Genomic DNA, 25,590 nt, shown 5'->3' on the forward strand with positions numbered 1-25,590 from the left:
TTTAAAAAAAATCACACTAAAACTACTTGTAGTAAATAGTTTCATACATGTAGGATATTCAAAGTTTTAAAAAAACTTACTGGCAGTATCGTCATAGACATAGTTGTGGTTTTTGGTGCCATTCACCCCCAGAAACACCTTATAGTTGTTGTCTTCATACCAGTTGAAGGACAGGACCCTGGAGCCCCCACCCTCGGGATATCCACAGAAGAGGCTTGACACGCTGGACATCAACTGGGTGAAAGACGAAGGACCCCCAGTTTGGAACAGAGAAGAAACTGCCTTCAGGAGCTCCTGAGAGCTCTCCCGCTCCATCAGCTGTGCAGGACAGAGAGGCACAGTTAAACGTTTTTTTTTTTTTTTCCAAATCATTAAGCAATCCAATAGAGTCTGCAACCATGCAGCTTTACGAGGCTGTAGCTACAGCAGTGCTTCAACAGTGAACACATTAGCTAATTAGCACTAATCACAAAGCGCAAATTACAAAAAGTGTTAGCCTGGAGCAAACAGAAATATGATTTTACTGTGTTCTCATCATTTAGGTTGTAAGGTCACCAAGCAGCCAACATCCCGAAAGGTCAGTGCCCTTTACACACGTGCAAGAAAAATTAGATATTGATAACACTTTGCATTAAGTACAAGTACATGAATTATCTTTAGGTCATACACTTTGTGCATAAAAAAATCATTAACTGATTCATGTAAAACTCTCGTGAACTGTCAGGACAGGAAACATGAAATACTGCATTGGTTTATAATCCATTTCATTAAGTGTAAACTTAACCTTGATATTAAGTATCTGCATTCCTGTCATCATTACCAAAAATAGCAGCCCTTAAATTAGAACACCAAATGAGTTGTATGCTGTCCTTCAAACCCTCACTAGCTACTAATTTTAATTTTCATATTTTTTAAACCTATCATGTTTGCTCGTCAGTGCTGCAAAGGATGGCTAAACATCGTCTGACCTACAGCAGGATGAACAACTATTAGGTATTGCTGGAAAGCATAAACAACTCATTTTGAGATATTTGACCTTCATCAGATAATTACACACAAATCGGGGATATTTATGTTTCTCATACTCATTCAAGCCCTGTGAATTTTACAATATAAACGGTCACAAGAAAACAATAGCTTAAAAGATAAGCAAACATGTTGGACAGAAGAGAGCGGCAAGGTGGACTAAATATCCTCCTATTGACCGAACAGAAATAGCTTCCACTCAGAGAGCAATTCTCCCCGTTACGTGTCATTTCCTCTCTGAAGATAATGAAGGAGGTCATTGATAATTGCAGTTTTATGTTCATTTACAGGCTCACGTGTTCCTCCAGGAGTATTTGTTCGTATCACATTCAAATTTATTAGCACGGGTCAACACTGATAATAAACCTGGCTGTAGAGGTCAGTGATGAATGGCTCTTTGATAGCCCATGACTCCCACTCAAGGCTACCTTTTACATGTGGACACACACATATATACACATGCTACAATGCACCCCGCATTTCTGTCACTCTCACTCCTTCTTCCTCCATTTTCTTCTTCTTATTTTTCTCACACACACACACACACACACACACACACACACACACTGGATGGAAAGGAAGAAGAGGTGGGTAATGAGAGCTTTTGGCTCGCCTTTCTGTCACCACGGTGATACAAAGGTCCCACCTACAGGATGTGTCACCTCAAAAGAATGTCCCTCTTTTTTTTCCCCTCCCTCTACCTCCCACCCTCCTGTCTCTGTCTCTCTCAACCCTGGCTAAGGTGATGATGGGATACACTCCCCCATGGGACAAACAGTGAACGTGCCTAAACACACATCTCAGTCACAGTGTGTATGTGTTGTCTGATAAACACACACATTAATCTATTCTATTGTGTTATACTGCATTGCATTTTGAAAAAAAAAAAATCAGGCTATACTGCTGTGGACTGAATAGTGTGTTAGGTACAAATGAATGCCATATCATTTGATGGAAATTAAAATTATTAATGCCTTATGTAGAAAGCTAGTCCATTTTGCTGAAATTTAATTGCAGCAACTCAAAATGGTGCTCAGTAGGTTGTATGGCCCCCACTTGTATGCATGCCTGACATAATGACATAATGGTGTCCTGGGGGATTGCAGATCAGGACCAGGACATCACTGAGCTCCTGGACAGTCTGAGATGCAACCTGCTGGTGTCAGATAGACCGAAACATAATGTCCCAGAGGTGTTCTATTGAAGTCAGGTCAGGCAAGAATGGGGGCCAGTCAATGGCATCAATTCCTTCATCCTCCAGGAATTGCCTGCATAGTCTCACCACATGAGTCCAGGCTTTGTCATGGGACCTGTTGCACCAGCACTGGGTCTGAAAATGAGTCCAAGGATTTCATCCCAATACCTAATAGCAGCCATTGCCAAGCCTGTAGAGGTCTGTGCATGCCTCCATGGATATGTTTCCCCAGACCATCACTGACCTACCACCAAACTGGTCATGCTGAACTTTGTTACAGGTTCTTCACAGCTACTCCAGACCCTTTCACATCTGTCACATGTGCTCAGGGTGAATCTGCTCTCATCTGTGAAAAGCACAGTGCGCTAGTGGTGGACCTGCCAAATCTGGTATTCTATGGGAAATGCCAGTCGGGCTCCACGGTGCCAGGCAGTGAGCACAGGGCCCACTAAAGGATGTCAGGCCCTCAGGCTACCCTCGTGAAGTCTGTTTCTGATTGTTTGGTCCGAGACATTCACACCAGTGTTCTGCTGGAGGTCATTTTGTAGAATTCTGGCAGTGCTCATCCTGTTCCTCATTGCACAAAGGAGCAGATACCGGTCCTGTTGATGGGTTAAGGACCTTCCTAGAGTAACTGCCTCTCTCCTGGAATCTCCTCCATGCTCTTGAGACTGTGCTGGAAGACACAGCAAACCTTCTGGCAATGGCAAGTATTGATGTGCCATCCTGGAGGAGCTGGACTAACTGTACAACTTCACTGCATCACTTAATGCTACCAGCTACCAGCAGTGACAGTGGCCCTAGTCAAATGCAAAACTACTGAAAAAACAGTCTAAAAAAGATGAAAAGGGGAAAAATGTCAATGGCATTCACCTGTAAAACCATTCCTGTTTTGAGGGTTGTCTCATTGTTGTCCCTCTTGGGCACCTGTTGTTAATTTCATTAACACCAAAGCATCTGAAACTGATTAACAACCCCCTCTGTTACTTAACTGAGCAGATCAATATCCCAGAAGTTTAACTGAAGTATAATTGAAGTTGATTGTAGAGAAATATATTTCTCTATATCTGTTGGATTATCTGCTGGATTCTCTTCAGTCCTATTCTATTTCCTTGTGAGTTGTATTTCATATCCATTCATTTATAATGGTTTTGTATGCATAGATATATGCATATACATTACATGTATGCAGATATACACACAGTCCCATATACATATTTTTTGCTCACAAAGCACTTGCACAGTAAAATTTTAGTTTTTTTAAACACATACTGTACATGTACCCCCCCCCCCCCCCCCCCCACACACACACACACACACACACATACACACACACACACACATACACACACACACAGCGTTGAGCCCATCATCCAGCTTCTGTGAGCGATTCTCGAACAGGGGGCAAAGGAAGAGGCGCGTTTCCTGTAGGACTAAAAATACTAGAGCCTCCCCTGCTGTAGAAGAAGAAGAAGAAGAAGAAGAGAATCGAGGAGCAGAAAGGAAGGGATTGATAGAGTTTGAAACACTTACAACTTGAATCTTCTCTGATGTTGCTTTAAGAACTTGGCCCCAGAAATGCAGGTCAGTTCCCACGGAGCTGCTGTCCAAAACCTGAGGCATCTATGGGGAAAAAATCATGAGATCTATTGAAGTAAAATGAGATGATTGTAGATAAAAGGAGATTTAAACACAACTGTCTCTTTGTTCTTTTATGTCATAACATTAGTGCTCTTCATAAATCATGTAATATGCCAACCTGTGACCAGATAAAATTCATGTCATAGAATGAAAAACTGTCAGCCTTAAAGTACTTGCAAGGAACCTTTCGACAAGTGTTTGTAATTATTGAAGGAAATCATTTTTTACATACATTCTTTGCAAAGCCTTTACAGGAGTTTAATGCAATAGTCTACTAATTATTTTTCCATGACAGATTTGGCTCTAAAAAGTAATAATATACTTTTGTAAACTGTGTTAAACTTGAGATCCACCAATAGTTTTATGTGGATGTATTATAGTTCCCCTTACACATCCTTCAGTGGCATTATCTTCTTGAGAAAACATTAACAGTAGGTGTTAGAAAATGACTGGTCAGGGCAGAGTGCTGAGGCTAAGGAAACCAGGAGTGCCAAGACAAACACACACATGAAATATCCTTCCTCTCACATTCCTTGTGCCTGAATTTCAATGAACGAAGGAAGGAGGAAGGCGGTATGGTGAAGGGGAAAGAGAGAAAGCAAGGGAGTGGGAAGGGAGGGTATTGAAAGGCTGATGGGAGAAGGGAGTCAAGAGTGTAATGATGGGAGGACAGCTGTTACAAGACCAAGGTCAGTGTGGCAGTGGGCATTAAATATAATGGAGTTAATGGGTTAAATTAAGAGATCAGTAAAGAGAAGATGCAATGATATTAAAGAATAACACCAGGAAAAAAAAATGCACTGTTTTAAAAAATATTGTTATTGCATGCCCATTGTAGTGAATAGGCAAATGTCATTTTGACATTTATTGTATGGGTAGTTAGCAATATTTAAAACATAAGATAATGAATAAACTGAACAGGAAGACAGAAAAAAAATCAATCACCAGAACAATATAAATTAGAATTAATTTATATATTACCAAAATTTATTGCAGTTCATCCAATATTTGTAAAGACTTTTTAGCATCACCAGAATCATAAGGATTCAGCCTCTGGGGATCATCCACCCAGCAGGTACTGCTGATATTTCATTTTGTGAGACAGTGCACAAGCAAAATAGATTTTGACACACATTAATTAAATACTCTAAATTTCTGCCAAAAGGAGAGAAACATGCATATGTAAAAAAGAAACTATGTAACAGTTTAATACTCTGCTCTAGTTTGTATTTTTCTTATCAAGGGTGTTTGACGACATACACTGCTATGTCTAAATATACTGTAGCCTCTAATTGAGCCTTATTTACAAACTATTTATGGCAACTTCTTGAGTATTTCAAGTGTTTGACTTTGTTTTGTTTTTTTTAAAGAAAGCTGCAATTAAAGCCACAACAACCCCATGATGTACCGACTGTCTCAGTCCAAGAGTCAAGTCTTTTAGCAGATAATAGGTGTGTTGACTCAATATATATAAATTTATATGAGGAGAGGCATCTTGTCTTACAGAATACCACAGAGGCTGCAGGCAGGTCTTGCCTAAGCCCATTAAGGAAAGAGGCCAAGAGGGATAATGCCACATAAACTCCCTCAGCCAGTCATCTGATGCACCCAGGCTGAACTTCAACACAGATGTGATAAAGAACGAGTGTGCCAAGGGAAAAACAAAGTTTGTAACAGGACATACTACAAGAAAAATAGAGTTTTTGGCCTTGATAACATAGAAATATGATGTTATTTATATGCTGGAACACAGATCATGAGGAAAGAAAGCAGTGAACCCAGTGACTAAACATTTTACCCCTGGAACTGCACTGTAACAAATGGCTACTGGCTAGGGTTTCATAGGGAATCAGTACTGTCAGTGTGTCAGAGCTGGCAATAGGATCAAGGTTTACAGCAAAACCTTTTTTCTAATGTGTAAGCTAACACTAGTTACACATTATTAGCTGTTTGATAATATAGAAAAAGTGAAGGTGCATTTTGTGTATCTGAAACCCTTTGATTCAACTGAGTGTGAGAGTCTCTGGTGAATGGCAAAGTGAAGATAATATTTCCTGAATTGAGGACAACTCACTCAGTTAAAAACAAATACACGTGAATAAAAGAAAAAAGGATGCCACCTGTGCGACAAGTCCTGTCAGGAAATTTCCTCACTACTAAATATTCCACAGTCAGCTGTTAGTGGTATTCTAACAAAGTGGAAGCAATTGGGAACAACAGCAACTCAGCCAAGAAGTGCTGGGCCATGTAAAATCACAGAGCGGGGTCAGTGGATGCTGAGGCACATAGTGCACAGAGGTCACAAACTTTCTGTAGAGTCAGTCGCTACAGACCGCCAAACTTCATGTGGCCTTCAGATTAGCTCAAGAACAGTGCGTAGAGAGCTTCATGGGATGGGTTTCCATGGCCGAGCAGCTGCATTCAAGCCTTACATCACCAAGTGCAATGCACAGCACTGGATGCAGCGGTGTGAAGCATGCCACCACTGGACTCTAGAGCAGTGGGCATGTGTTTCCTGGAGTGATGAATCACACTTCTCTGTCTGGCAATCCGATGTATGAGTCTGGGTTTGGTGGTTGCCAACTGCATTGTGCCAAGTGTAAAGTTTGGTGGAGGGGGGATTATGGTGTGGGGTTGTTTTTCAGGAGTTGGGTTCGGCCCCTTAGTTCCAGTGAAAGGAACTCTTGTTTTTTTTTCTTTCAGTGAAAGGAACTCTTAACGCTTCAGCATACAAGACATTTGGAATAATTTGATGCTTCATGAACAGTTTGGGGATGGCCTCTTCCTGTTCCAACATGACTGCACACCAGTGCACAAAGTAAGGTCCATAAAGACATAGATGAGCAAGTTTGGTGTGGAAGAACTTGACTGGCCTGCAGAGTCCTGACCGCAACCCGATAGAACACCTTTGGGATGAATTAGAGCAGAGACTACGAGCCAGGTCTTCTCAAAAATTCCAATAAACAGACTCCTAAACTTTGTGAAAAGCCTTCCATAAAGAGTTGAAGCTGTTACAGCTGCAAAGGGTGGGCCGACATCATATTAAACACTATGGATTAAGAACGGGATATACACACACACACACACACACACACACACACACACACACACACACACACACACACACACACACACACACACACACACACACAAGAGCCGCATGTGGAATGTCAGCTTTTGAAGGACAGTACCAATTCATTTGACTTCAGTTCGATTCAGGTTTATTCTATAGAGCCAAATCACAACAATAGTTGCCTCAAGGTACTTTATACAGTAAGCTGGCATCCCTACAGTATTCTGGAGAACACCCCAACAATCAAGTGACACCCTATGAGCAAGCACTTTGTGGCAGTGGGAAGGGAAAAACTGTCTCTTAAGAGGAAGAAACCTCTTGCTCAGGGAGGCTCAGCCATCTGCTGCGAGTGGCTGGGGGTGAGGGCGAGCAGAAAAGAAGAAAGAGAAAGACAAGAAAAATATAGCATAGGGAGACAGGAAAAAACACAGACTGAGGGAGAGAGAAGACAAAAATCTAATGACATGCTGCTATATATAAACGTGGGGAATGAGAAGAGGTGAGTGGAGAAGAAGTGCTCAGTGTATCACATGAAGTCCTGCAACACTTTGAGCCTATGGCAGCATAACAGCATAACCTCAGTAAAGCCTGCAGTCTGAGAGTGAAGTTTTAGTTTCAGCGAAACTAGAAGTAATAAATGCACTAACTAGTTTTTTATCACTGAAACAGGATGTTTCTAATTTTGGAGATATTCTAGTCATACTGCAAAAATGAAAGAAAGCAGTCCTACATATTTGTTCTGTGTGCTAACTGAAGGACATATCCCGATCAAAAATGACTCAAAAATGACTATTAATTATGGGACATCCATGTCTTTAAATCACACCTGTAGTTTATTTGGCTTTATAGGTAAATATAACTGGATATCATCTGCATAGCAATGAAAATATATGCAGTGTTTTCTGATAATACTGTCTTAGGGAAGCATGTATCATGTAAAATATTGGTCCCAGCACAGAACCCGTGGCACTCCGTGGTTAACTTATGTGAAGAAGACTCCCCACTTACCACTACATCAATTTTACTGATCCAGCTGATAATATTCTCTGTTGTCTGCAATATTTCACAGTGGGACATACAGAAAAACTGTGTAGGAGGACAATTGATGCCTGAGTGTGGAACCACATGTTGCCCTGCTGGCTTGAACTGTGAAGTTACCAGACTTTAATAGACTAAAATGCTCAAAAAATATATAAAAAATTACATAAATAGTTGTTTAACTTAGTGTATACATTTAGACATCTCAAAGCAGACCAATTATGGGAAATCAATACAGTAACAAAAATAAATTCTCTGGATTGTGTAAGTACCGATAATGACTAGTCTTTCAATGGAAAAAGAAAACAATCCTTGTGAGGCCAGTAGAGAGCAGTGGGTAGATGTGGGAAACATCTGCAATGATGGCCATTAGACATACTAGATGATCACTTTGTGATATAAATCATGTACCACTGTTTAGGATTCCTAATTTTCATTCAGGAAATCAATAGAGTATATGCATGAAGCACATTAAAATAAGCTACTAACCAGCTTGAAGATCTTGAAGAAGTCCAGATTAGCATACAGGACATCCTCTATCTTCTGGAGCCTGTGCTGGCTGAGGGCACACATTGCATTGCGGACCCCATGCAGTCCCATGCGACTGGGGAAGATGAGGAAGCGCTCCAGGAGAGCCTGACTGCATGCTATGTCTTTCAGCTGCAGGTCTGGGACTCCAAACGCAAACTGAACAACATGAAATTTGTAATCATGTTCAATCAGTTCATGTAGTTTTCAGTCTTTTCAAGCATACGCAATTACCAAAACTCTTTTTAGTGTAGGTTGACAACACAGAGAGATGCACCAAAAAATTAACCTCAACCACTGGAAAAAACTAAGATGTACCTGTTCAAGTCGTATTTGTGCATTGACGAGCTGATAAACCACAGAATCCGAGAGCTCGGCGTCCCTTAACAGGAAGGCCGTGAGAACTTCATCATCCTTCAAAATATCATCTACCTTCAGCCCGCGACCTAGAAAATCATGAACAGTGATAGTGAAAGGTCAGAAACAGCAAAAAAAACAACTTTGACCCACTGCGCTGAGGAAATGATCCACAGCAAAACAGATTGGCAGCGATTTTCAGGGAAAGCACAGTGAGGAAGGGTGTTTATACACATTTCCCTGCCAAAAAGGAAAGCTGATTTTTAAGGAAGAAATATTGAGAACACCATTTATGCCATGTATGCCGTCAGGCCTAGTCATTAAAAAGTTGCATGTGAAAGACCATCATAATGTGCAGATTACCCAGGATTAAGAGTTCAAAGTGAAAAAAGAGTGAAGGGAATTTATAGTTTATAAACTACTATGGAGGAATAATCTTTGTGTAGCTGTCATATAGGTTTTAAAACATAGGTAATGGGCAAAATTAACAATAATAAATATTTTTAAAGTCTGTATTCACACAACATCTGCCATTTCAAGATAATGGGTAAACATTGGAAGTGTAAAAACTAATTTACAAGAAATTGTACAAAGAAAATTAATATTATATATAGCTACTGTTTTCTGTGAATGTCAGGTTAAGAATGAATAACTGTTTAAAAGAAAACTATGAGCATCTTTGGGTTCACATCTGTCCAGAACTCTTGTTCTCAATAGGTATTTTCTGTTCATCCAAAAAAATAAAATCTTCTACTGACCATTTTCCTCTTAAGATTCTCAGATTTGCCCTTCACCTGAGGCTGCAGATGGATTGTTGCGTAAAGTTTCCATGAAGTTTGAGAAGGATGACATTTCATGCCAAAGCCTGCCAAACTGGCGGACCTCCGTCTCATTGAGCAGAAGCTCCTGGACATCGGCGTAGAACCGTGCCAATCTGGAATAACCCCAAAAAACAAAAAATAAACACTAAAAAACACTGAATTTGTTAAATATTGAACAATGTCAGCACTAAAGATTTTTAAAACAAAATATTTGAAATCTGGCCTTTACCAGGTTTGAAAGAGATTGAGAATGATCTGAGATTTGAGAATGAGATCATACTTACACTGAGTTATTATAGTTGGAAACAACACCGGGGGACTCTCCTCGGGTTGGATATCTGAAGCAGGGATTGTTGGCATTGCAGAAGATGCCCTGAATCCAAGGGAGAATTCCTGTAGAAGGCAGGGCCTTGTTGGGGAAATGACCTAAAGGAACACAGACTAAATTAGAGGGCACATGAGCAGTGATTGCGATTTGAAGATTTGCCAAAGTTTTAACACATATTAATCCAATGAAAGGAACTCCAGCACACAACTTTTCTTTTCTATGTGTGTGTAAAATGATATCTTAATAGATCATCGCCATCACTGATAGAACATCTTGCAAATCTCTTCTTACATTCATGTTGTTGATACAGTGGATTGGCTTTCCTCAGCCACACCAAACCAATGAATAACAACACTGGCCAGAAGATCTCCACCAGGAAGCGGATCTGAAGAGAAACACGTGACACAGTCATATATACTGAAGTAACAGAACAATAGGAACACTCGCACAATTGAAACAATTGCCATTTTACCTTCTGTCTCTTGCGAAGAGTCCAGTTTTTCCACAGTAACAGGCAGACTTGAGAGCCTGTCTTCATTGCTCTATAGCTCAACCCCTGGAAGGGGTCATCAGACTTTAATAAACCTGCAGATAACACAACTTCATTAGTGATGACATTTACTATAGTTGTCGCAAAGACATGAGACAAACCAGATCGAATTATTGGTGTTCACAAAGAACCATATGTGGATCTAGTCCTTAGAACACGTCTTATCTCAGACTGGATTTTTTTTGTGTTCATTTTATATCAGACTTACACTTGGACTGGTTGTGGTGGTTTTTACTGCAACTAAACTACAACTGTAGACAGACTGTACACAACACATACGCACTGCTGGTGGGCTCTGCACAACCACTAAACCACTACTGATTTATTTTATGCACATATGAAGGCAAATGAGCTATTTTTAACTGCAGTGGTAATAGGTGATGTTAATAACTACCATATATGTTAACTATATGTGTTCAGTGACTGAAATAAAACCATAGACTTGAATAATAAATGCAATTTGAACCTACTCTCATGCAGATTTATTGCAAAGACAAATTGATTTGGGGTAGATGTTAGGGGAAAAATACCCGTGACATATACAGGATCTGTGCAGATGGTGCTTTAGAGAATCTCGGACATGAAGAGTAATTTGCTCAGAGCAACGTGTCCAACAGATTACCTCTGAGTGAGGATGCAGGCGAATGAACACCTGTCTAGAAAACAAGGGGGGAGCTGTAAGACCAAAACAGAAGAGTAAAAGCTATCATTATATATCTGACATTTCTGCAAGTCATTTTTAAAATTTTTATTTTTGTTGCTGTCGTCCTGTAGAAAATGCTGCATGTAGGTACAGATGTATGTATGTCAAATTAAAGGGGGAAAAAAAAAAATTATTTTAAAAGATGCTGGTCCACCGTGTCCCTCTATCTTTAATGCACCTAGGCTGGTGACTGGTGAGAGTGAACACCATTCATATCAAAGATGTTCCCTCAACTGTTGTTGTTGATGGTGGTGAATGCTTCGGTCCAAAATCTCCCATAGGTGTAAAAACTGGCTGAGCTTCCCCCAAAGTCTAAGCGGTGGCTATCAAACCCTTCATTGAGTCTGGAGGCTTGGTTTGCTTGTTGTTATATTTATCAACTTATAAAAATAATCAATATTGGAAAAACACTTCTATCATAGTAATACGAGGGTTGTTCTGGTAGAGTTTGGCTCCACTTGTCTCTTTAGAGAGAAAGGTCACTGCAAATCAATACTAAGCTGTTCTGAGTGAAACTAAAGTGTAAAAAAAAAAAAAAAACTCACAAAACTGAACAGCAATTAACAACCATATGTCTTTGTTACATGATCTTCCAAACAAGTTTGTCAACAGCAAGCTTAAAGAAATAAATTCAGATCCTTACCTGTTATGGAATGATAAAAAAATGGAACGGCATCTAGAGAAACAGGTTCACTGACAAGCTGAAGTACTGGGAAAAAAATTAGGTAAGGTAGATCCGTGTGCCTTCTAGCTGCCCACTCCCTCTCCTCTGCCTGCAGGTCAGCAGCACTCCTAATCTGATTGCTCTAATCTCCCAGCTCAACATGGGCAAGCAGAAAAAAAGACAACCGTCATCCATTTTGAGGCAGAATTAAGGGGAGACCTACAGAAGAGGAAAGGAGGAATCCAGGTGGAGAGAAATTTCATTCCATACTGGAGATGGGTTTCATCGCGGCAGCAACCAGTGTTAGGAGCGAGATTTACCTGCACAGTCACTGCACGTAACTGTGGAAGAAAGCCTTTCAGCTAAGCACCTCCAGAATAAATCAGTTTGGACTGAGTGACACAGGAGCTGATCAGACTCAGAGACAAGGGGGTTTGTTTCAGGTCTGAAATGACTCATTCTTTTGAGCAGCTCGACAAGGTGGAGCAGGTGACATGGGAAATTAGGTGAGGAGAATTTGAAATCTTGACAGCAGCACATTAAAGCTATATTGTGCAAAGATAAAAAGTGAGTACCTTTGTAAGTAAAAGGGTAGCTTGAAACAGACACATACCAAGTAAATATAGTATGAAGCAATTAAAAAAAAAGAAAAGTTTCAAGTATGACTCAGACTCTCCAGAGTGCTGAACAGAAATCTGCAAACACAACAGAAACGAAACTCAATCTCAGAGAGGGTAATTTTGAAATTTTAATTTGCAGCAAGAACTGTTGCGTGTCATTTTTCTCCTGTAAAAGTCACACAACCATTGTGACAGGCATGGAGTATGTATGAATGTAATGAATATAAAAATGTACACAGATACATAAGATTTACATGCGTAGAAAAGATGTACCAATCACAGGCTATGAACATGTTTAAAAGGTATAAATGTTGACTTCTTTATCATTAAGAACCTTGTATTGAAAATATTTACATATATACCTAGTGTAATAAAATACAGAATTTAACACATTTTTAAAAAACTGAAGGCAACATCAGGATCTGAGCCTGGATTAAGTGCATTGTGTAAAATATAATTCTGTATTAAATCAAATATTCAACAAGAAAAGTGATAGGCTTACAGCTAATTACAGACAGAGCTCAATTTGTCACCAATTTTCTTTGACATAAAATTAGACAGTTCGTGTTCTTATTTAAAAAATGTGGCAATAAACGATCATGTTTGCATTGAAGTTTTGAATGCTTAAAACAACCACTGTTGACTTAGACAGTGAAACAGAATATATTAGAACTTATAACACTTTTATGGTTTATTTTAACAGGTCCACGGGTCTTCCCATGCTCAGCTTGGTGATAAAAATCCTTTTCCCCAGCATTCACTGTGACAGAGATACAGCAATATTTACAGATATTATGTGAGTCTTTTTTTCTTTTTGGTGTCAGACAAAATGAGCCTCTCTGATTTCGAGCTCCTGCAGCCGCCGGGGTCGCAGTCTTTGGTAAACAGGTTTATTCTCACTGGGGCTAAGGTCGTCAGGGCTGCTAGGGGGAGGAGACTGGGGGGGCGAAACGGGAGCAGAGGTCGAGACCCCGGCGTCTATGGCACTGTCAGTGGAGTCCTGAGTCTGGAGCAGCCTCTGTGTGGGGCTTGTAAGGACAGGGGATGTAGACACTACTTGAACAGGGCTGGTGGGGGCAGATGATGAGGTGATGGTGGTGGTGAGAGCGGATGATGAGATGGTGGTAGTGGTGGTGGTGGTTAAAGCAGTAGTCCAGTTTGTGAGTGTCGCCGCTCTGCTGTATGAATTAGGGGGCTTGTAGAAAGTTCCAGGAGGAGGCTGCAGAGTCCTCGGTGCCCTGAGTGTTAGTGAAAGGTTCGGTGAGCTGCTAGACTCACGGAGTGAACTCTGAATGTCATTTTCCCTTTTAGAAATCCAAACAGACTTGAGTGCCGCCGTATGAAGGTTGCCGGAGAATATGGTGCTAACGCTACTTGTAGTTGGAACCACAGAGGCAGTTGTTCCAGTTATAACATTGCTGACTGGTATTATTGCCTTTACAGGCTGCACTCCAGAGCTGGGAGACGGCAGATTAGCCATGATCATAGCAGTCCTGGGTGTAACATCATAGTGCTTGTACTTCTTGTCCCAAGTCCTCCTCTGAGTGTCAATAAAAGGAGTGATGTAGTAGGTGCTAACCCTGGATGAGCCACTTTGCCGAGCCTTCTCTGGCTCTGGCATCTCCTGTATAGTTTCAGTAATGGTGTCCCGCTTAACAGGACCTGAATCAACAGCATCAGCAGTGTTTCGATTATTCTTCTCGCCAATTTGAGCCGGCGTGGGCAAGCGTTCCAGCGGCATGCTGACTGGTCGACACACTTGTCTGGTGCGCTGGGTGCGCAGCTGTACCTTTGGTGCCACTGTGGTGGGTGAGGAGATGATGGTGCTGGGACGGCCAAATACTAAGGTTGATCTCTGAACTTCTCCTCCACTAGACGTCTGGACCCCGTTGACTCTGTCCACTGCAGAGACCTCCGTTTTGCTTTTTCCTGGTTGGCCCTCCTGCACCTCGCCCACGATGTGAGATGATGGGATGATAGATGAGTATCTTTTGTACACTTTAGTACTCTGAAAGGACGTAAACAGTTAGATTACAATAAACCAAACTGTATCCACGTATAACACATCCAGGTGCAGCCCAGAGCAGTGAGAATAGGAAAGAGAGCTTTTTGTTTAATGTGCTGTATACAGGATACTGTATAAATGGATATGCATAAATGAGTTAATGTTTTTGTTGCGGTTGCTGTTGTTGTTGTGTCACATAGTAATTTCTAACAAGTTAAACCAGAATAAAACAAAATAGAGATTATTTTTTATTATATTAGTCAACTGTATTACCAGTGGATGTTATTAACGTTGAACTGCTAGCAGAGGTAGCTTTACAAGTGGACAATCTGACCCTGGTTTGTTGACAATAACTAAACGACTCTCCTTCTTAATGCATCTTAACCATGTGACAAATTATGCCCTTTTTTCATTTGATTACTTATACCCTATTCACATTATAATCAGCTTTATGATATCTTTAATCCCTCCTCACCTCTTTGATGTCAATCAGGGAGGTTGAGTGCCTGCTAAGCTGCCGCACCTTCTCCTGTGGGGTGAGTCTGGGGGACGCCTGGCCCATGGTACTTATGTCAGAACCAGGCAGGGAAGATGCATCAAAGACCGTCTGAAAGTGTTTCACCAGCTGCTCCACCATCAGTGCCTGGTAGGGGTAATCCACCAGGGAGGACAGAGACACCTCTGCATCTGTATGCTGTGGCTTCACCAGCGTGGGGCCAAAGATGATGCCAAGGTTGCTCGCAGTCATCTTGTTCTCCTCGGCCTGTTCAGTGACTCTGTGATAGTACAAGAGTGATGATCGTTTTCATTTGGAAAATACTTCTTTTTAGGCATTGTTCAAGTATTATTGTCTGCATTTTGTGAAACACTACACTGAATTAGAATCAGACATAGACTGATATTCTGTAGAGTAGCAGGGAACCCTTTTTAAAAATTATTACTTTTTGGGTCAGTGATTGTTCTGGATAAAATGATGAAACAACAGGTTTCAGTGAATCACCTTTAATACTGAGTCTGAAACAGCTAAAAAAAAAAAAAAAAGAGCCTATTTCAGGAAGCCACTAATAATTAAATGCCTGTTTCTATCATGTCATGGTCTACAAGTCCTACAGATCAAAGAAGAACACCAAATAAATAAAACTGTGAAATTAAATTAAATTATATTTATAGTTTTATTAGTGTTGGTGTTAAATTTGAACTTGAGTGCAATGAGACAATAAACACAGAACAAATTTTGTGTCGGTAAGTCTGCTACTTCCCCTGTGCTATAGAGAAGTCTCTGCTTCCCTTTCCGTTATGAGGAAGTTTGCATATTACTCTAATTGTAAGGAACAGACAGAAATTCTTACTCTGAAATAATTCTGGGTATTTGTTTTCAGCTTTTACCTGTTTAGATGTGCTATAAGGTAGCGCAGAGTCCTGTAATTGGCTGGAGGCAGCTGGTGGAGGAGGTCTCTGATCTTAAGAATGACTTTGTTCAGCTGCGTGCTCGGCCCACTTTTTTCCCTTGGCTGGTTGTTTTGAGCTTTATTGTCAGCCTCATCCACTATCACCCTCTGGCACTCTTTAGCCAAGCCGATGACATCATTGTAGAATCGATAATGGATCAATGGCTCTGGTAACTGAGTAAAACAACCAATGTGTTTTAAGTTTCTTGTAGTGGAAAATGTCAAAATCAAAATCATTTAACATGTACCCAAAAAAAAGTCCAACTCAAAGAAGCACAATTACATAAGAGTAAAATCTAAGTAATGAACTTAACATCAATTATCTGCCAGTACTACACACCACAGCAGCCTTTAACATAAATAACCTTTAACATAAGTGGAACGCTAGTTCTCAATAACCCCCCCACAAGTAAGAATTTCAGGCCCACCTGTCTAAGGTACAGCTTGAGAACATTGCTGATGTCATGAGGGGAAAGATCAGATAGCTCAACCAAGTCCTTCCCATTTTCAAACGCCTGACAGAGCTTCTCGACACGAGATTTGGCACCGTTCACACGATAAATGCCCTGAGAGAGATACGTAGATAAAGAGATTTTTTTTTAAATGAAAGTCATAGTCACAGAAAACACTTGAAACGGAAGTCACACTATTGTATTTAGGGTCACACAATAACTTTTACAATATGAGGTCATAAATCTAACCATCCCCACATCACAAAACAAAACAAAAAGATATTAAAAAAAGATCAAAAACAAACAGACTTACTTTGATGTTGAGGGCTCGACTCTCAATCTCAGATGTGCACTTCTTGATTATAAAGGGGATACCATCTGGACTGTTTTTCGCTGCTTGGGCAAAATCAATACCAAACAGCTGTAGCCTGCCTTGTAGCTTTTTATGACCGCACTGGATGGCGAGTGTCTCTAAACATTTCTTATGGCAGGCCAAGGAGCACTGAAAAAGAGAGAAAGCGGGAGTCAAATACAGAATAATTAATTCTTGTCTTCTGATGAACAGTTGCCAAATACACTGATCATTTATAAACACTTAATACACAAGATAATTATCATTTAGGCAGCTAATGATGAGCATATTTACTGTACCTCTTCACACTCAGCTCCATGGAAAACCACCAGACTGTCACATTCTCTGCATTTAGATGGGGCTCGAAGTTTTCTTAGCTTATGGGTTTGAGCAGCTTTGGACATCTGAGCATTTCGGAAGGGACCAGGAGAACTGGACGTCTCTGTCACCATCTCTGCCAGACCTGAAAAACAAAACCGTTGATGAGGACAGGAACTAACTCGGCAAGTGACATCATTCAGAGCTATTATTCAAAGGGAAACTGGCATTTACTCCAAAGCAAATAACTGAAACTTGGTCAATAAGAGAAGTACCCTATCTTAGAGTTAGCATAATTATTTTAGGTTTAAACAAAACAAAACCTGCTGTTATTCTGGTCTTTTATACATAAACGGGCTTTCTGACTATGCGGGGGGGGTAGGTCAAATAGCTCATTGATTGTTTCATTTCACAATTTAAAAAAATAAAAAAAACAATGACTAGAGGAGGTCAACACAGATACAGGAAGTGTTAGCTGAAACTATATGCCAAAACTAACATGACCTCTATCTGTGCAGCACCACTGAATATAAGAAAAACATTTGCTCTAAGCAAAAGCCACCACAGATTTGGAGTAGCAGAACAGTGCCATGTGTAAAGCATGATAAAGAATTGCGCAATGGTTGCTCACGATTTCTCCTTCCATTCCTAGACTTCCTTGTCACAAAAATAGACAGACTGATTAGCTTTCTTAGCTCCTGAACAGAAAAGTACACATACTGTGACAGGAACAAAACACACCCACAATAACAAACACATCTCACCATTGTCTAAGGGGGATGGTGGCTCCCTATCATCCAGATCATCAGCAGAAGACATGGTCCCAGTGGAAGGAGTTCTGGACATCCGTCGCATGTCACCTGAACAAATTTGTTCCAAAATGCTTCACTATGTGAAAATATAGTTTTACCATAAGTACAAAATCAATGACACTTAAAACAACGATTAAAATATAATAGTTATATAGTTACTGCTGAAATGAAGAGTGTGGCAAGGAGATCTATCTGTCCATTACGTCTCCAGATCACAATAATAAGTGTATTTGTTCACCTTCATGGATCACTTAAACTGTGTCCAGTATGACAAATCTTTCATTTCCCTGCCTTGAGTATTCCTTTTCATAAACTACTGACCTAATACTCATACAGCTCTTATAATGAATTCAGAAGAAGTTTTCAAATTTCAAGTCCTCTTACCTGGACTGGCCGTGGGGGAGTCCATGGACCTCGACTCACTGCTGCCTCCGGCGCTCTCTGAGTCACTGCACATCCCACCCTGGCTCCCATGACTACTGGAAGCCCAGGTTCTCATTGGGACCTGGCTTCTCAGTGCTGCAAAAAACACACACAGACCACCAGTCACACACAACCAGGATCACAACACAGTAATAAAGCTACATGACAGCTGCTGCTGAAGTGACACTTGTAGTGTCAGTTTCAGTTATTTTCAGGAACAAGTAGTCCACACAGATATTCCAGACTTACGATGATTAAGCAACACACAACCCCAACTGTTTTTACTTTAGTCAGGAAAACATTTCCATGACTCAAAACATGGGGCAAGTCCCTGATGGGGTTAATATAAAGCTGTTCAACCTCGAGCCAACAGTGTCAATCATTCTGAGCTTGTTTCTAAAATTGTAGTTTCTAAAACAGTACATAGCTATTTAAAGGTTTCGTTTATTTTAAGGTTTATTTGAAGAACCAATGCCTATTAAAGCACTAATGTGATACAAAAGGAAATTTTCTGTGAATTTTGTTGTACAGATACATACAAAGACCGTCCTTATTGACCTTTATTTTTTGAATGTATATCAGCAACTTCACTGAAACTTAACACGTCTGTTTGAATGTACCTTGTATGTCTGCGCTGCTGCTGGACCTTTGCTCGCTGATCTTTGCAGGCCGGAGTATGGTACTGTCCATTTCATCTCCGCTCAACACATCACAAGAGGTGGTCGACGCCTGCGACAGGTTGCCATGGGAGGAACGATAGCTGCTCACTGACCTTTTGTTGTCGAACCTGAAGAAATAAAGTTGTAATTCTGTAACTATAAATAAAGGTTGATAGAAGGCATACAGTTTGTTTTTTGTCTTGTTATGAGTAATTATCAACGCGTTTTCAGAAGTGTCTTGTGCTCTGGTAAAAACTGAAAGACAACATTAAGGAACAGAAACTGAAATTAGACGCAGCAGCCGACAGTTACAACACATAAAGTCACGTTAAAAAATGCCTTCACAAAAAATTTTAAGTTCAAGCACTGAATTCACATTCTAACCAGAAAGAAGCTGTTTTAGTCTGTCCCAACACCTGTAACTTACTCAGTAATGTACTTAATAGAGCTACACAATCATTAATCTTTTTATTAGGTCAGTGTGTACTGAAGGCAATATTATTTTCTTTGTGATAATGAGTATTTAACTGTAGGAAGCTTATTCGGTCAAACTAAGAAGAGTGTGCGGACTTCTCCCAACCACAGACATACTCTCATTCTCGCAATCTTCCCTCATGTATCCAGCCCGAGCCACAGATATTTCCTGAGGAAGGGCAAGGAATTCAACATGCATTCAGTCTCTCCTGGTGTCTTTTCCCTCTCTCTCCGACTCTAACTCATTGTTAACCTTCCAAATGGGTGTGAGCGACATTAGAAAGTACTTCAAAAACAATGCCCTAAAACTTCAGCTACTATGACAAAAAATGCAAAACATCAAATAGTTATGAGACTACTTACTGCCACTCATTGTAACCTCAGTTAAGACCAAATGTCAACTATTATAGCAGCATGTGCAACACTTTGGCGAATGATAACAAATTTTAAACTACAATAAGCTGTCGCAAAAGAGAGCAAAAAGCAGATCATTCTTAAAAAATACTAGGAAAGCTAGGAAGCTCTGAAGATGCAAATTTCTTGTTCTGCATAATCATTTCAAAGCCCTTCTCGTCATAAGAAAAAAAAAAGGTAAGCCAAAAAAAAAATTTAAAAATCAAAAACTATTTCTAGAATATGAGCGTGTATTCATAGTCGTTTGTACCTGGTATTTTCTGAGCATATGGAGTCAGAGTAAAGATGCTCTTTAGGTAGATTCTTGGGCAGGTTACGGACAAACTCTGCATAGCACTCGCCAGGTTCATACAACTTGGCGTTCTCACTCAGGGCCTGGTAGTGAGCAGGAAGTGACACAGTCTGTGTCTGCTGCATCTGAAACCAGTTCACTGTTACCTGAAAAAAAAAAAAAAAAAAGAAAAAAACTTCTTAAAACTGAATGAGTCAGCAAATGAGTATCTGTCATACTTAAATGTTTCAGATGAAACAACTTTTTTTATTAGACAAAGATAACCCAAGTAATTATAAAATGCAGTTTTTAAAAAAAGCTAATGGCCCCATGTGAAAAAGTAACTGCCACCCTTGTTTAATCAGAGTTCAATTTCACTGGCCACACCCAGCCTAATTAATGCCAGCCCCGCTGAATCAAGAAATCACTTAAATAGAACCTGTGTGACAAAGTAAAGTGTAGGCTAAAAGATCAGAACACTATCTGCAGGCTTCACTTGTCTCAGTTAACATCAGTTTTCATGACAATAAGAAAGAGACTGGCTAAAAATGGCATCCATGGGAGAGCTCCAAGGAGAAAACCACTGCTGACCACAAAGATTCATCTTAACATTTACCACAAAACATCTTGATGACCCCCAAGACTTGTAGGAAAATATTCTCAAGAAGGTTTTGGAGTGGGCTCGTAAAAGTCTGATTGAGATGCTTTGGCACAACCTTAGTATAGTGTTTATAATTCTACTTTAAGTCCAAGTAAGAAAATAGCCAAACCCTGACTAAACATACAAGATCAACTATATAGAGCAAGCTTTCACTACTTGAGACATTTCAGAAATTTGATTTTATACTGTGGTCACAGTCTACAAACCAACCCTCTTTCAGGCTTCAATAGCAAACAGTGTTTCAGATCTTTATGGAACAGTCCATGTGTTATCACAAAGCGAACACAGCGATCAGAGGTCACAGCACTCAATACTGAGTGTGTGCACCACTGGCGTCACGCATCTGTGGCGCAGACATCACCAGATTGTCAATTGTGGCCTGTGGGATGTTGTCCCATTCCTCCTGGAGTGTATGGACATGTTACGAAATAGGCCACTTAAACTTAACTTTTTTGGATTTGTGCGTTTATATTTTTGAGTGTATAATAAAACTTTTCCTGCAAACATAAGAAGCACAAATATATATGATAAAAGTATCAGTTATATAAGTATTCAAGCTGTAATCTCTATATTTTCACATTTATACTGGAGTTCTCCAAGAAAGAAACAGAAGCGCAGCCTTAGAGAAGAATTTTCAGTTAAACTGAAAGCAGTAGCATGGTAAAGATTTTTAAGTCAAATTTTTCTTTGTAGTGCTCCCAAACTGTTCACAGTTTCATCTTGTGGTGTACCTATAAGATATGAGCTGTAATTAAACAGTTATTGTACAGTCTGAATTTCTCTCTCATAAATATAAACTGCTTCTCACAGCTTTGAGTGTGAGGTCACACTGGAAGATAATTTCTCGGATCTGAGTGAGGATGGTGCTCTTAGCAGTGGCCAGATCCATTCTCCTGCCGTCTGCATCAGCCATACAGCTCTGGTACTGGTCCTGAGCCTCCCCCGCCTGCCCAAAACAATAAACAAAGAAAAGTGTAAGGATGGGGAAGAGGTGCTACATTGTGCGGAAAAATAAAAAAAAAAAAAAAATCACTGTTCACATCAAATAATGTCACAAAATAGTGACACCAGTTATTTTCTGTATTTTCCTTTCTCCTGCCCACCTTCTGCAGTGCCTCCTCTTGTAGCTTTCTCTTCTTCTCCAGCTGTTTGTTCCCAGCATTAGACTGATCCTCCTGGGAGCGGTTTGCTGATGAGTGGGCTTTCTGGTATTCCTCCCTCCTCTGGGTCTTCAGTGCCCGCGCCTTACGCAAGGTTGCATCTGCCTCTTGCTGCCAAAGCCACACAGACAGGCCACAAAGACAATCTGATTCAAATGTGGCATGTGTGTTCAAAAGTTATCAGACATTAAATCAGACATTCTTTGGTGGATGATCAACTTCGCAACAATTAGAAATTGTGACATTATTCATTTGTAACAGAAACACTACATTAGTCACTGATGACTAATCTCCTGGCTGGTTGACAACATTGAGCATGCACTGTGGAATGCTCACCAGTCTGTAATACTACAATGGAGCACTGCTACTGAGCTAAGAGTAATTATCAAACAAGGTGTGACTATACAGTGATTCTGTAGATACCATTTTCTTTTGCTCCCTCTGCCACTGCTCCTTGATTTCTTTCCTCAGCTTGTCCAGTTCATTTTTGCGAGCCACAAGAGGCTGAGAAGAAATAGGTCAACAATTATACTTTGGTATTTCAAAAATTTATTTATTTATTTTTTTACACCAAGTTTATTCTTAAAATCCTTATGTAAAAGACAAGACTGACTCATGCATAATATTACTGTCAACTAGAGGTCTTTAGGGAATCTAGGGACCTCTATTCTATCGAATTTGAAAGTCCAAACTTTCTATGTCTTGAGCACATGTAAAACTGTACTTGTTAACAAAAATCTGCGCAAAGTACACACAATTTATACACTGGTGTATTTTTACAGATTGTTTTATGCCATTAAATAAATCGAATGATGTTCTAGAGTTTGTTAAAGGCAAGATAAACTAACAAGTTTATGTTGGCCATAATCTACTTCTTGTCACTCCTACCTGTATGAATTTATTGGTCTGAAGAGTCATTGCGGTTTGAATAAGCAGCTGGTTGTATTCAATGTCTTTCTTGAATGTAGAAACGTAGATATCACTGAATGGCATGTAGTCCTTGGACAAATGAGATATAGAAATTCATTTTCACATTAATTTTCCAATAAATATTTATTTTAATAAGTATGTGGGGTTATTCTATAAGATTAAACAAATATAGTCCATATTCCTTTAAAACATGGCTATTCAGTTACCTGTTGACCAGCCAGTGCTTTTGCAGACTCCGCCATCTTAACATAGCTTTTAGCATACTCGGTATCTGAAAATTTGAGAATTAAGTTAAGAGTCAAACGCTGTTATTAGAAATGGATCAACAGTAAATAAAATGGATTTAGCACAAAAATCTACAAAAATGTTTGCATACTGTTAATAAATAAATAAATAGCAGCAGGACCTGCAGAACCCTCATCAGACATACTGCTTGTTAATATATTCAATATGTTAATATATTCATCCATTATATACAGTACCAGTCAAAAGTTAGGACATGTGTGCCCCCAACATTTGACTAGTACTGTAGGTATATCCTAGAATATCGCATAAGATAAAAATTTACTATAAGGCATGCTATAAATTTTTATTATCACTTAGATATACAAATATTTTTGAGCATCACATTAAATGATTTTAATAATTTAGAGGTCTAAATGGAAAGAGCTTTTCTTCTGAATTTTGGCTTTCCTCTGAGTGCGAGGAAAGCCAAAATTCATGAAATATAATGAAGGAAACAGCTCTCCAAAAGCCCTTCTAGTTTTATCCCTGGGTCACATATAACTGGCTGTTAACTCTATTCATCTTATTATAACTGTAGTACAACAACAGATGGTGTGGATTTATATTGTAAAATGGGAGCATATTTTTTTCTGAGGAAATCTAATGTAATGTCCTAAGCCCTGTGCAGTAATCCACCATGTCCAAACTAATATACTCTCAGTTGTCTCACCCATGGCTAGCCGTTTTTCCATCCAGGCCAGAAGGTCTTTGATGTACTTGGACCAGGCCTTGGCATAGAGTAGGGCAGATTCGACTCCACTGTCATTCTTCAGCAGGGTCAAGTCAACTTCTTCCTCTCGTGACTGTGACACCTCTGCGCCTGTAAAGTCAAGAGAAGAGAAATTCATATGAATTAAGTAGTAGGACCAAAATATCCCAGAGCTGGATTGATGAAACTCAGTTTTACTATCCAGCAGATGTGTGTGTGTGTGTGTGTGTGTGTGTGTGTGTGTGTGTGTGTGTGTGTGTGTGTGTGTGTGTGTGTGTGTGTGTGTGTGTGTGTGTGTGTGTGTAGGAGGTAAATGAATAAAGGAAAAAAGAAACAATGAGGTCAGTGGAGTTGTCAGCGTAGGTGGATATGAAAGGACGAGCCATCTTTTGAAATAGTCTAACAGCAGGGTTTTCTTTTTACTGGTTACACTGTACAGCCTCTCCTACCTACCTGCTATCTGATTCAACACAAATCCCATGTGTTTCTCATCCCACATGGAACTACTCTTTAACAGGCAAGGAATGTCAGATATGTGGATGGAGAGGGGAAAATGAGGATGTAGTATGAAAAAGGCAGCAGAAATAACAGGGGTGGAAGCAGAGGTTTAAGGCGGGTCTACCTCAGGCATTCAAGAGTCCAAAGCCTAAATCACCCTGTTAACATACAAACTGACAGTTCAGGCTGCCCTGACAGCAACCATTAAATGCTTGGTAAAGAAGCCATTAAATAGCTCTTGCATTTCAGTTATTTTATATTCATCGCTCAGAGATAAATGATGAAATGTGAACAACACTTACCCACAAGCTCACTTTTCTCTGAAACATATCCCTTGGGATCCACAGAGAGGTTGTCAGAAGACTGTGAAAAAGACATTTCAGATTATAAGGAGGGAATAGCAGACATACAATCAAAGTCAGACATCAGAGGCAGCTGGGTTTCCAACAACCCAATTAAATACAGAAAGCAAGTCTTTGAGGCTTTTTTACTCGGAGGCGGGGAAAAATTGCTGCTTTAAGTGCACCCCTTTGGAAACTGTCACCTTCAAAACAAAGCCTTAGAAAATATATATGGAAAATTTGCAAGCTGGGAAAAGGAAGACACACACAGACACACACACACACACACACACACACACACACACACACACACACACACACACACACACACACACACACACACACACGTCTCACCCTGCTTCTGTTTTTCTGGGGGATCCCCAACCCTGGGCTGCTGTCCACATCTCCCATAAGGAAGTCAGAAACTCTAAGGGTATATATATATATATGTGTGTAAATATGTCACGAGTCCATTTGAAAGAGAAGCAGAAAATGTCTGTGGTCAAAACTGCAATCTATTCAGTAACAAAGCAACTCTGAAGGATAAATCAAAAACAAAAAGCAAACCTGCTATTTAAAAAACACAGGACAGAGATAATGATAGCTTAACAAGAAAAACAAGCTGCTGTCCTGATGTCTAAAATCAGCCCAACATTTTTGACACTAACACAAAAAAGTAATAAAATGAAGCGGTGTTGAAATGTAAACAAGCATTGTACTCACACATTGCCGAACGTGAATGCCAAAGTGTCAATGGATGCGTGTATCTCGCCAAATATAGCTTTTTTCTTTTCTGGGTTCACTTCCTTGAAGTTAACGCCTGTGCAGAGTGAT

At 40.0% G+C, this 25,590-nt stretch overlaps 2 protein-coding genes and 1 long non-coding RNA gene across 5 annotated transcripts in view; 1 reads left to right on the top strand and 2 right to left on the bottom strand.

Annotated features, from left to right (window-relative positions):
- The window catches only part of LOC115795539 (retinal-specific phospholipid-transporting ATPase ABCA4-like), a 49,290-nt gene extending 37,207 nt beyond the window's left edge, over nucleotides 1-12,083 (bottom strand). The window contains exons 1-10 of one of the 2 annotated variants that reach the window (XM_030751510.1): nucleotides 11,904-12,083; nucleotides 11,180-11,232; nucleotides 10,480-10,592; nucleotides 10,299-10,392; nucleotides 9,964-10,105; nucleotides 9,653-9,792; nucleotides 8,820-8,947; nucleotides 8,463-8,660; nucleotides 3,755-3,844; nucleotides 81-318 (exon numbers count right to left, since the gene is read on the bottom strand). In XM_030751510.1, coding sequence (XP_030607370.1) covers nucleotides 81-318; nucleotides 3,755-3,844; nucleotides 8,463-8,660; nucleotides 8,820-8,947; nucleotides 9,653-9,792; nucleotides 9,964-10,105; nucleotides 10,299-10,392; nucleotides 10,480-10,545 — 1,096 coding nt within the window. In that variant the 5' untranslated portion in view covers nucleotides 10,546-10,592; nucleotides 11,180-11,232; nucleotides 11,904-12,083. The remainder of the gene's footprint in view (nucleotides 1-80; nucleotides 319-3,754; nucleotides 3,845-8,462; nucleotides 8,661-8,819; nucleotides 8,948-9,652; nucleotides 9,793-9,963; nucleotides 10,106-10,298; nucleotides 10,393-10,479; nucleotides 10,593-11,179; nucleotides 11,233-11,903) is intronic. The other variant, XM_030751511.1, reaches the window with a different exon arrangement.
- A 226-nt stretch (nucleotides 12,084-12,309) lies between these two features.
- LOC115795541 (uncharacterized) lies at nucleotides 12,310-15,008 on the top strand. Its single transcript, XR_004021267.1, has 3 exons — nucleotides 12,310-12,430; nucleotides 13,248-13,340; nucleotides 14,420-15,008. It is a non-coding gene; the product is annotated as an uncharacterized LOC115795541 (long non-coding RNA).
- Nucleotides 12,498-25,590, bottom strand: part of LOC115795540 (rho GTPase-activating protein 29-like) — a 33,930-nt gene continuing 20,837 nt past the window's right edge. Inside the window, exons 4-22 of one of the 2 annotated variants that reach the window (XM_030751512.1) lie at nucleotides 25,480-25,576; nucleotides 25,111-25,183; nucleotides 24,718-24,778; nucleotides 23,879-24,028; nucleotides 23,130-23,194; nucleotides 22,882-22,992; nucleotides 22,417-22,497; nucleotides 21,937-22,104; nucleotides 21,642-21,779; nucleotides 20,152-20,339; nucleotides 18,975-19,141; nucleotides 18,316-18,450; nucleotides 17,884-17,979; nucleotides 17,101-17,264; nucleotides 16,763-16,951; nucleotides 16,426-16,563; nucleotides 15,936-16,171; nucleotides 15,025-15,325; nucleotides 12,498-14,552 (exon numbers count right to left, since the gene is read on the bottom strand). In XM_030751512.1, the coding sequence (XP_030607372.1) occupies nucleotides 13,365-14,552; nucleotides 15,025-15,325; nucleotides 15,936-16,171; nucleotides 16,426-16,563; nucleotides 16,763-16,951; nucleotides 17,101-17,264; nucleotides 17,884-17,979; nucleotides 18,316-18,450; nucleotides 18,975-19,141; nucleotides 20,152-20,339; nucleotides 21,642-21,779; nucleotides 21,937-22,104; nucleotides 22,417-22,497; nucleotides 22,882-22,992; nucleotides 23,130-23,194; nucleotides 23,879-24,028; nucleotides 24,718-24,778; nucleotides 25,111-25,183; nucleotides 25,480-25,576 (3,746 nt within the window). In that variant the 3' untranslated portion in view covers nucleotides 12,498-13,364. The remainder of the gene's footprint in view (nucleotides 14,553-15,024; nucleotides 15,326-15,935; nucleotides 16,172-16,425; nucleotides 16,564-16,762; nucleotides 16,952-17,100; nucleotides 17,265-17,883; nucleotides 17,980-18,315; nucleotides 18,451-18,974; nucleotides 19,142-20,151; nucleotides 20,340-21,641; nucleotides 21,780-21,936; nucleotides 22,105-22,416; nucleotides 22,498-22,881; nucleotides 22,993-23,129; nucleotides 23,195-23,878; nucleotides 24,029-24,717; nucleotides 24,779-25,110; nucleotides 25,184-25,479; nucleotides 25,577-25,590) is intronic. The other variant, XM_030751513.1, reaches the window with a different exon arrangement.

Source organism: Archocentrus centrarchus, chromosome 17 (assembly GCF_007364275.1).
Source record: "Archocentrus centrarchus isolate MPI-CPG fArcCen1 chromosome 17, fArcCen1, whole genome shotgun sequence".
NCBI classification, from domain to species: domain Eukaryota; kingdom Metazoa; phylum Chordata; class Actinopteri; order Cichliformes; family Cichlidae; genus Archocentrus; species Archocentrus centrarchus.